At 32.3% G+C, this 12,588-nt stretch overlaps 1 protein-coding gene across 1 annotated transcript in view; it reads right to left on the bottom strand.

Moving 5' to 3' along the window:
* LOC149422960 (sodium- and chloride-dependent glycine transporter 1-like) overlaps positions 1-12,588 on the bottom strand; it is a 144,214-nt gene that overhangs the window by 84,155 nt on the left and 47,471 nt on the right. Inside the window, exon 2 of the mRNA XM_089632792.1 lies at positions 2,825-3,038. Within this exon, the coding sequence (XP_089488918.1) occupies positions 2,825-3,038 (214 nt within the window). The remainder of the gene's footprint in view (positions 1-2,824; positions 3,039-12,588) is intronic.

Genomic DNA, 12,588 nt, shown 5'->3' with positions numbered 1-12,588 from the left:
TAGCCCAAACAAAAAATTTTTAGAGCACGTTATTTTATTATTTATCGTTTATTTTTGTGGATATTCAAAACATCACAAGAGACATAAACATTATTCACAAACCATCAGAGAAATATTCTTCTATGGACCTCTTGTATTTGGTAAGTTCGCAACTAAAAATATCAACCTTGGATAATACGCTATTGTAATTATTGCATAGTCTGTTCAAGCAAGAATTCTGCTTAGAGTTCGTTTTGCTTTGATCAACCCTGAACAGGACACAAGAGCGTGTTGCGCAGGTACATGGAACTGAATCTTGTTTAGCAACTCTGGGCATTGAATAATTAACAACTTTAAACAGGAATAGTGCATCCTTATGATGCCTCCGTCAACTCAGTGAATCAATTTTAAAGTATAAAGCTGCCTCTATATAATTATTAAATCTTTCAAATGACTTGTAACAAAGATATTTTAAGAATTTGTTTTGATTTGCTTCGATTTTGTTTATGTGGATTTTGTAAAATGGAGACCAAACAACTGATGCAAACTCCAAATGACTTATTGTATATTTATTGATAATTGTTATTTATTAATTTAGTCATGTTCTCCATAAAACGGTTACGCACCAATATATTACGAGAAAGACTACAGATTTGAGGTATATGTAAGTATAAGAAAGGCATGGGGGCAGTTTTACTATTTTACGACATGTATCAAAATTAATTTTATAAAAATTCAATGGTTCAAGGCTATTTGTTTTTTATTCACAATACTTACAATCTTAGTTTCGGAATCTTTGAAAAGAGGAATATTGCCAATACAGTTTACATTTTACGTGTACGTTAAATAGAAAATAATGTTATGAAACATAGGAAATATAATAAGTATTCATATATATATATATATATATTTTACATATGCCACGGTCGAGAATTGAACCCTGATCAACATCTTGCAAACCACTACATAACTAACTATTGTATGAATGGTGGCATAAATTCACTATAATATGTACTGAAAATAATAAAAATTATGTATTTTCGAATGTTACGTGCTCACAATCACAAACGAAATTATATTTTTTAATATTTTTTACAATAAATCGAAGATTTACAAGAACTTTTAAAAATTGTGATCGAACTAAAATGAAAATGGGTAGAAGACGATGCGAGGATAAGAGTTAGTGCAAACCCTTGCTGAATTGAAGACTAGAAGAAAAAAAGATCAAACGGAAGAAATCACTAGAGATGGAACGAAAATTAAAAATATGCCACAGAAAGGAGGAAAATACCCAACAATAAGAGTCCATATGAGTACTTAGATAGCGATAATAAAATCAGTAGAAGAAGAGAATGAAAGTAATTGTTGACATAAACGATTATTTTAGTGTGAAAATCACAAGACAAGAATTGGACAATGACTAAATGGTGCAAGTTGGCTGGCAGAAAGTTATAACCAATTTGTCTTCTTGAACGCCAGCGTACTCGCGTGTGTCCTTAATGATACATTTAAAAAAATATCTGAATATATCCAGCTATTTTGAGGACACTAAATATATCAAGACATTATCTGGTAAAACTGTACACTTTACAAAATATAATTTTGAAAAAAACAAGGTAAGTTATGATGGATGAAATCAGATAACTCGCGTACGCTATGTTACACCACAATAGGTGATTAGAATGTGAAGCTATTGAAGTTTTGTACAAAATAATTATAGGTATAAAAAATGATGATTTTTTTTTTAGATTTAAATCTGAGACCACTGACTCTGACTGATGTTAAGAATGTTCCAAGTTTTAACAAGATGTTTCATAATGTACATATGTTAATACACCATCAAAGTCAATCTTGTCGTATATATTTCGAAGGTAGATTAGGTTCAAACTAGCAATCTCAAGGCATCCCCGATCATTATAATCGGTAGCGTACCTTTTGATATGCCGCTGCTTTCTTGGTTTCATATTGGTGAGTATTTAAGGTTTGTTTGTGGATGTATGGCACCCATTATGAAATTTAATTGATAGATCAAAGACATATGTCGGATTAAAGGGGTAAGCCCAGATCTTGAAGAGACCTTTGTTGTAAGAGGGAGAATACATAAAAGCTTGAAGGTCGTTCAAGAAAACGAGAGTTATTTTTAGGCTTCGTTTTCCTAGTCGTTTCTGGAGCTATGTACTGGTACGCTATGGTGGGTCGTCAATGCATGTAGGAATTTTGTTTAAGAGATATCATTTTGTCTAGGGTCCCAAAAGATACGTATTACGGTTAGATTATAACCTTTAGAGCTTTAGAACTTGACAGATTTTTGAATATGGGACAGGAGTAATTATTACTCTTTAATATTTTTTTAGTAATATTAACGTTTTAGAAATGTACTACAAACAAAATTACTAATCAATGAACAGATAATACATAGGTACTAAAAATACCTTCCATGTAGATTTTAGTAATTGAATGGAAATCAATATTGCCACTGACTTACTACCTTTTGTTTATAGCAAATTTAGCAGCACGCGCTCTGTTTCTCTTACACTGGCCTGACATCGTGATCGCCATTCAATTTGAATTACATAATGATGAAAGATGAAACACAGTTTTGTTTTAGATTTTTAAGGCCCGATTGACAATGCCAACATCGCATTTTTTATATTCCTCTTTATTCTGCAGGACCATAAAATGAAGTATGGGACCAAAAGTATCATGGGATATTTTTTACACATCACTGCGGAATAAAAGGTTTTAGGGGCAAGCTCCTCAGTGGGTATCTTAACTGTGTTGAAGAATTCAATTTTCCTTGAAAAATGTAATTTTTTTTTTGTTGTAAAAGAAAATGAAAACTTACCGCCTCCATTTCTATACGCCAGGTACGGGAACCTCCATACGTTTCCTAGTCCCACTGCGTACCCCAGGCAGGCCAGGACGAACTCGATGGGACTACCCCATCCTCCCCTATTCACCTCCCCCACCTTCGCGTCCCCATCAACCGCTTCTAAGGCTGGTGCTGAGGGGGAAACCTTTTCAGCAGATTTGACAGAAGAACGGGCTGAAGTCTGGGACTGAAATGTAAAGAAAATGGCATCAGTTAGTTTGGCAGTCACCTCGAATATATTATGAGAGCGGTGCATTGTGATTAACTGTGCCTAAACGAACATTCCCTATTACAAAACCTCGTTCTCCTTCCAAAAACTCCACAATACTCTACAGGAAAGTAATTTTAAATATGGCTGGTTTGAATGTATTTGAGCACACCGATAACATGGAAAGTTTCAAAAAGTTTTAAGAACTTATTTTTAATACACGCGCGCAGTCACATCTTACCAGCAAATGTCTAAACATACTGGGTACATTTCGACGTTCATAAATTCCTTTCAAATTTAGGCTCGCGGTTCAGTTCAGATTTTTAATTAAGGACGGGTTGTTTCACAGAATTTGAAAAATTCATCAAATTTCAATATATATTTCTGAATAAATCATTTTTGTGAAATAATTGGCTAATAATGACATTATAACATAACTTGAATAGAACCTTCACAGAACTTGAAAATCTACTTTAAAATTTGATGAATTGTTCAAATTCTATTAAATAACCCGTCCTACGAAAAATATTATATTTACAGCAGATGATCTAAAAAAATATAGTAGAGAGAAAAGAAGCGCAGGTGGCTGAAAAAAGTCGGAAACGTCCCAGGAAGACGTGGCGTAAGTAATCGCCAGCTTCTATAGAAGAGGAACATTAAATCAAGTAGATAGTCAAATGGTATACGAGAAGAGAATGCATTTACATGAATGAAGCTATTATGATAATATTTAGAGAAAGAGTTGTAGGTATATTGTTATTACTACCCATCCTCTCCGGAAAAACGGTTTGATGGTTCATGAGTTCCTTCGAACTTAAATACCGGTATTTTTATTATTTTTTTTAAGTCTGTAAGATAAATATTAATAAAAAAATATTATCTTAGAGTCCAATATTATACGTGTTCCCCTTCACCGTCTGTTTAATCTCCTCCCCTCACTCTTCACTAATCGCTCATCACGCCTCTACCCCCATTTCAACACAGTAATAAATTATGATAACCCATTTTTCTGTAATAATAAGTTAGTCAATTTTGCCCTGAGAAAGGAATGATTATTCGGAAACAGCTCGGCGTTTATAAAAAAAATACAGTGGTTATATATTAAGAATATAGTATATAAAAAATTTCATAGTTTTAACATATTAAATATATACTTTACACTGAAGTTCCTTGTTACCGTAATTATATTCCCACTGCTCAGAACCTGTGAAATTATGGCACCCCCAATTGAAGCCCCCAAATTTTATTTGTTACAATATTGTCATAGTCATTGACGTATAAGGGGGTCGATGTTTTTGTACTCTCAATTTAAAGTCAGGATTTAAGTCCTGGAATAAACTACAGCACGATTTAAGAACGATTAAAGAATTTAGAGCGAAGCAAACACATCTCTTCATAAAATCAAAGCCATAGGTGGTACAGTTGCAAAACTAATATACATTAGCTTAGCTAGCCAGTACGTATCTACCTAGTCATATACAGAATATATTATCTACTAGTGGGAATTTTTTTAAAGTTTATTCTATTATCTATTCTAAGACTATATTTGGACTTCACAACATTGAGACATAACCCACGATAAAAGTCTTTGCTTCCTTAACATATAGGGAGTTCATTGAACATTTGAACACAACCACAAGCTAATGCTTCTCAAGAAGAGTAGTATTAAATATTGTCATTATACATTTGTAAACCTTATTACTTATATGTACTTATTCCTTTAATAAATAAATATTAAAAAATTTAAAAGCTCAATAATAAATATTGCTTTGGTGTTGCCGATAATGTGTCAGCTTCTCGTAGGATAGCCATTGGCTGTTAATACTAATACTTTACTGCTACAGTACAATACAGACCTCATGCCTCTGTTCTGAGTTATTTCGATTCTTTTATATGAACTAAATTAGTCAATTTGACTGGCCTAAAACAGGATCCATTCCTAGTTGGCTAGTCAAAGTTTGCGCATGTGTTTTATTGTATAATTTTTTTTAACTTATGTTTTATTGCTCAGAAATATTATACTTGTGCCATAATTCAGGAGCGATGCTTAACAGTGGTGTTGTAGATCAATCTTCCCTTTTAAATGTCTAATTTTCCCTAATTTAGAAGTTAACCTGTGTTGCAATTTTACATAGCCTTTTTAAGTTAAGCGTTAATTTGCCATGGGTTATAATTCACAAGTATTTAATTTCTTCTACTTCTTAATATATATTTACGTGTGTTTTTTATAAATATATATATGTGATTATTTACATTTAAAATATGTTTTTTTTTAAATAACAGCGCTATCTGTTGAACAATATATACTCGTATATATATATATATAATATAATATTTTATATATATGTTATATATATATATATGTATACAATATATATACAACGTGCGCTATTGTTTCTCTATCTGCATAGACAGATTGAGCCACAGAAACGCGTGGCGGGGTACAGCTAGTTAAATAATAAAGTCATAACTTCGGTTGGGTATTTTAATCTAAAATCAAAAATTATATTTTGTGTAGAAACATTCCATGAGGTAATCATGTTTTGGAAGATTAATACTTGACGGTCTCTCGGGTCAAGGGGCAAGGCTCTCGAATAGTAATCTGGGGGTCGCTGGTTCAAATTCCGGAGTGCGCAACTAAATTTTATTTCGTTAATTTGTGTTATTTCACAATTTACTTTTTTTTAAATAATATATAATATAGTAGCCGCACGTTCCATAGTTGAAGACACTCTCGGTACCTCCCTGGTGTAAGACCACCATTCTGCATTGAAACTTTGGTTGAAATGGCTATGGCTGTGTTTGGTGACCATATATGAATAGCCAGGTACATCTCCAACTTCCTCTTTCCCATTTTCTTCCCCTCCCTACTACTTTCACCTTCACAACGTACCCCAATTGGGGATGCCATAGTCTCACTTCCTATAGACGGTTGGGAGCAGTTGCGACTCTTGTGCGGCTTAACAAAAAAAAAGGTGGTAACATAAATTAATATTTGTAAAGCGCCCTTGAGATGATTTTTAGCAAAACGGCGCTGTGCAAATTATTATTATTACTATCAATCTGAATAAGACCCGCAAAAAAAATTCTTTATTGTAATCCTCATTAGACTTCCATAAAATACCCAAAACGAATTCTGGTGTAATTTCTTGTGTTTTATTACGCTACGATATTTTCTTAGTACCTATTAAAATTCGTCCAAAATCATTTACCTTTAAAATAAATAAAGCCAAATAAACACAGAATATTGTAAGAGAATTCGTAATATTATGTTGTACTAGCGAGGTACTCGTAGACTTTAACAAGAATCTGGAGAAAATTATTTTTCGACATCCTTGCAAATATCGCCTTCCACTCGTAAAACTTTCTCGGAATATCTTTTCCATAACTTACCGTATTAATATTTAACGGCGTTAAATTGAAAATTTACTCATTTAGCACGATTACACAGTTTAAGCTGAATACGGTCGATTTCTTAATTTTCAAGGTTTCTTCTTAACATTGGTTTAGACTACACTACCTGCAACATAAACAATAATAAAAACGGGGTATGGATCAGACAGACCAACCTGCGGCCCATGCGGCTCAATTAAAGATTTTTTTTTGTGTCGCAATCTCCAATATATTATTATAACCTCATTTATCAAAAAACTGATTTTATTTTCGAATAAAAAATGGCAAATGCGTTGCCAAACGTCATGTTCACATTCATAACTGTACTCGGAACGCGAGAATGGTTTCCCTTGAGTTGCATCTACAGATGAGTTCGAAAACCGAATTTCCAGTTGCTTTCAAAAAACAAACCTGGTTTAAACTTAAAAGTAATTTTGCGTAACAATTCACGAGATTAAATAATCTTTACACGCGGAACAAGTAAATGGTTTTCCTTAGAAGTTTGCGGCATATGGTTTGAAACTAGAATCTAAACTCCACTCGGAAATTAACACTCACTCACACTTTCATTCGAAATGCGTCAAGAGATGAATCCTCAACTGGAATTTTAACACATCAGGGTTTTGTAATAAAATATCTTTGAAACTCCGTAAAAGAAAACCGCTGTCGCGTTCCGAAAGTATTTGTTTACACTTTTTTTAGTGTTCAGCAGTTTTGTGAAAGTTTTATTAAAAAATATAAATAAGTTTGCGACACAACCGACTGCAAAGTTTACCGTGTCAAGCGTATGGACTCTTTTTTATTTTACGATTTTCTTTCTTCAAACAAAGTTTCGAACACCTTACTCCTTTTTTTCTTCGTTTCAATACTTTTTTTAATAATATAAACACATTATAAAGTTAAAGGGTAATTAATAATATTTTCTCAGTCTTCCTAACTAGGGATTCCAATGGTGAGGCGGAGTAGGTTTTAATTAATTTTTCTTTGATCATTATTTTATGTTCTTTTTCATTATTTTATTTTAAAAAGAAAAGCAAATATTCTCGGGTTACGAAACACCTCAATATATTTTGAAATGTCCTACAACCATCATACTAAGCGGAAAATGTTGCTTGTGTTGTTATGGAGGACTAAGTCAGCCGAGGTATTAAACTCACGACGCGACGGTACCAACTCAGCCATTGACCGGTCGGTAATGTTGTATAATTCTTCGTCTTTAACATCTTAAATCATTTTCCGGATTCAAAATTTCGATTCCAAGAAGTTTTTACTCGGAAGATTATTGCAGTAAGATCCAATCTGCTGTATTCTCTATCATTGGTGCTGAGATATTTGAAAATTCTAAATTACATAAAGTAATGCTGAGGTTAAGAGAGTTTATTTTACAGCGCGAAATGAGTTTAACAAGATGGCCGCCATCTGGAGTCTTAAAATTATATTATTTCAACTCATGCCAAGAAAACTGTTCATTAGAAACCATAATTTATCTCATTATTAATTTATCTGAATTTGAAAGCTCTTTCTATCATGTGAGCGATGAGCTCGTATTAAAATTAATTAAATAAAATAGCATTTAATGGATTTGCGAAAATTTATCAATGAATATTTCATCAGTTTTAATATGAAGATAAAGTTTTACATGGAGTTAAATTGCTTAGTGAGAGATTGGAGCACTAAACAATGTGAAAATATATTGAATATCTGATTTCCTCTGCAGATACTTATTTAACCCTTAAGCAATTGTTGGAGATATTCTTCACAGACAACAAAGATATATCTCCCAGCCTGACACGATATCATAACAGTCATTTTTTATCACGGTAAGAAATATGTTTTAATAAATATGAAATACGATTACCGCGCTTTCCGATCGCATTAAAAATTTTCTATAAATTCTTCCGGAAATTTAAAAATAATTCTATGAAAAAACAATTTAGCATTTGAAAATATTTGTCAGGGGTAGCAATTTTTTTGTAAATATTTTTATGTTACAAAAAAGTGAAGTGGCAATAACTTAGTTTCGTGTAAAGTAGCAATTACAGTTAACACTTTATTTGTTTGCAATTAAAATTTTAATATTTTTAATCTAAAAACTGTACTTAAAATCTGAAAAAGTCTTTCATCTGGTTTTGAGAGCTGTATTTTCTTTTGAAATACGTCCAAAACAGCGAATTTATCTGAAATCAAATATAATGCGAAAATATTTTTCCGCGGTATCTATATTCTGACAGATCTCCTAAGAAAAGTACATTGCAAAATATGAGTAGCTTTAGGGGTTAAATAAGTACATTATATATTGTTATAAAGAGAGGCAAAATAGCGGAGATATAGAAAGTGTAACAAAAATTTGACCAAATGCTGACGGGCCTAGAATTTACATCAAAATGGCGTTGGTGGACAATTTTATGTCACATGGTGTTCAAAGAACTCTGCTTTTTCGATTTAAAACTAATGGCATAGAGGTGAACATTGTTTACAAATCAGTGGCAAGAAGTAAAATCTCTGATTTTAATCTTAGTGCTTGCATAGAACAAAGTAGGTATTCCATTCTCTACAGTTCACAATTCAACATGGTTACACCCTAACTAGTCTGTTTGCGTTTTTTTAAGAGTTTTATAGCAATGAAACGTGATATATGCGAAAAAAAATCGATTTAGACTACCGGCTGTAACAATCCATTTTGATGTATTTGTATTGTCCGCCCAGCGGCAGGTGTTGGATCAGATGATCGATTGTAGATAAATGTCACCGCATACGGAGCGGCATGTTGAAATAGCGTTCCGATAGCGAAATACCTAACTTCATGGCACTTCAATTTTGAACTATGTTATTACGTATACTATACTAGATTCGGTTCGGGGACTATTCCGACCAGGACCATTACGGCCAGGAATAATGTATACAGATTATTCCACACACGATGTTTGCTTACGTGGGAAATTCAAAAAACAAAATATGCACATCAAAAAATCCATTTTTTTTTTATTTGGTACAATATTTTTTTTACATTTCAAAGTTTTCCAGTAATTTTGGCCTCACTGGGTGGCTTGCCTGATCAAATCAAATTATTCATTGTGGTTTAAATTACTTATTTCAGGGGTCCCTTATTTATTTGGTTTAAGATTTACCACATACCGGGTGTCATTCTCATCTAAGGTGATTATTCCGCACATAAAAAACCTTAATTAAAATTTAATTGTTTATCATTGTCTAAATTACCATTACATGACTTACACTTTCATTTGCATGAAAAAGTTTTTTAAGTCTAACCTAACCTTAACTATTAATACATAACACTTCAAGAGATATCTATTTATAACCAATTTTGAACATAATTATAATTTGTGGTATAATGTGCGGAATCGTCGTGTGCGGATTAATCTGTGCGCAATATTCGTAATCGTACCAATCCGTGCATGTTTCCATCAAATCAACAAGATAGATTACAGTAACAAATAAATCAAAGAGATATTTCTACGAATCATGCATACCATTTTCCAAAATGTAAGCAGGAACCTACCTATGTTGCTACTTTTAGTTTGAACTGTATAAATTTCTTTATATGATCGCCGTGGGCACTTCATATTTATTTAGATGTGGCCTTCCATAAAGGGTTTGGAGGGTTGAAATTTGTCATTTGGGAACGATCTTATTTGACATAATAATAGTCCAAGTGTTGGTGACCCCTATGCCTCATACCCTATGAACCTTGGGTTAATAGGCTTGTTGCGGAAAATATTAAACGTTTTGTATCATTTAATCGATGTTTATATAAATATTTTAAGTCTGTACCGTGAGGCAAAATAAATTTGTTAAAATCAAATGAGGAATATATGAATCAATTATAATTAAATTGACCGGTCAGTGGATGAGTTTGCAAATGAGTCAGGTTCACATCCAGATATCGTGAGTTCAATTCCTTGCCTGTCTCAAAAAAGGAAATGAAAGAAGAACACCACATCTACAAATATTTGAATTATTAATATCAGTTATATACTTAGTTTGATACACACCTAAATTGGAAACAAAATACCTTTGACACACACCTAAATTGGAAACAACATATCTATAACATTACAAAAAAAATTCGTAAATCTATTTACTTTTTCAAACAAACACGTAATTTCCTTGACCTTAAACTTTTAAAATTAGTATATTTCTCACTATGCCAATCACACATAGAATATGGAATTTTAGCTTGGGGTAATACTTCTTCTAGTGCCCTCGACCCATTATTAAAGCACAAAAATTAATCATAAAAATAATTCTTAAACTTCCTCTTTCTACCAACACTGATACTATCTTCAATACTATCAACTTTATGGACATAAAACAGCTATTTGCAAGATCCATCTTGATTAATTTACACCAAAACAACAAAACACTATACAAACCAACTCAAACGATACACAAAAATAAATAACTTCTCCAAACTCCTTTTGCTAGAACCACCTTTGGGCAAAAACATTTTAAATTCACAGCTTGCAAACTATACAATACACTACCAGCCACGATTAGACAAACAGAGTCAATAACCAAATTCACACATGAAATAAAGAAATGGATAACAAGTATTGGGCGTCCCACTATCGCAAACATCTGTAAACCAAATTACACGTAAACAATAACAACAATTCAAATACAAAATAAAATATTAGAATCAATAATTTTATAAAAACCCCTTTGTAACTACGTCCTCCAACTAAATGCATTTATATTACATATATATTTACAATATTGTCGTACCTGTATCTACTCTTTCTATTATCTATCTATTGACTCCATAGTTTAAAATGTATACAACTTTGTAATTTGTATTTTGATTTTGATTTAGTATTTAGTAGTAATTTATTATATTATTTAGAAAATCTTCTTTAAGTATATGAATACGTCTCTCTCGACACAGGTTTACCCTAGTGAGACAGATGTCGATAAATACAAATAAAAAACTTTATATTGATAGATAAATAAATAAAAAAAGTTTCATAAAATTGAGGTTTTCGTGATCATCACCGATTGAAATGTTTTTTATATTAAAAAAATAATACTATAAAATATAAATTTATTACTGCTCAATTACAATCCCAGCCTCGCGCAAGATATCCACAAAACTTTTCTTGGTCATCTCTGGCGCAGACGCGTGAAAAATCACGGGATATTTTTAATTTTTGAAAAAATTATTAGCACTAGCAATTATAGCACTTTGATTCAAATCAAATTTCAGTTAATAAAGTTAAGTAACTAAAACAATCGATTTTATGTGTTTTTTGGGTGTTTTGTATATTGTAAAAATCCCCTCGAGATCGTTTAGCAAGGGTAGAAAACAACTAAAAAGTATGGCTGTGACTGGTCTAGACTTATTGCTAGTAAAATAAATATTTAAATGACTACATGATCTGGCAAGCGTTTACCCAGAAATTTGAAACAAAAATTTCTGTGTAAAATTTTGCAACGTCAGAGCACATCGAGTATTTACATCTCAGCACACAGATTTCGAGACATACAGAGAAGATACGCTCAGAATTAAGTACCTACCTTTCTAAACGAGCTCCATTCAGAATGGAAACTTGGCTGAAAATGACTTTAGCGTTACTTCCAAAAGGCCGTGTATTTTCTTAGCCCTTTCTCCTACTCTTTCTATAATCCGTTCACCGCAGAACATCCTCGATTATCAGGAAAATACTTTTGTGACTAGTTCTGGCTTGTAGGTTTCATGACTTTTGTATGCGATTTTCACCGCCTAACTTAAAAATCAGTTTATTTTTAAGCCTAATTTCATAGTATATTATATTTGTAATGCTTTATTTTATTTTGACTCGTGAAAACGGGCCTGATTTGATGTTAAAAGTGCAATACTTATTTGATTCAGATGACGTCACAATGGTTCTCATTTTTTCGAAATTTCTAAGAAAATGTGTTGCAAACGGGGTAGAATGACGTCAGGGGCGTTTTAATCTGTTATTTAATAACCGTATTGCCATTGTACGTACCTACGTATAAGTGTAACATTTTCAAAATTGGAACTGAAGAACTGTAGGTATATATTAAAAAATTATTCAAATTATAAAAGAATCCTATCAAATCTAGACGAGCGATAGAGTACCTACCTTTAATTATCTTTTATGACGATTATGGA

This window comes from Hesperophylax consimilis, chromosome 6, assembly GCF_061612785.1.
Source record: "Hesperophylax consimilis isolate HC1 chromosome 6, BYU_Hcon_1.0, whole genome shotgun sequence".
NCBI classification, from domain to species: Eukaryota; Metazoa; Arthropoda; class Insecta; order Trichoptera; family Limnephilidae; genus Hesperophylax; species Hesperophylax consimilis.
Note: the sequence above shows the minus strand (reverse complement) of the source record. Positions and strands in the feature narration are given on the sequence as shown.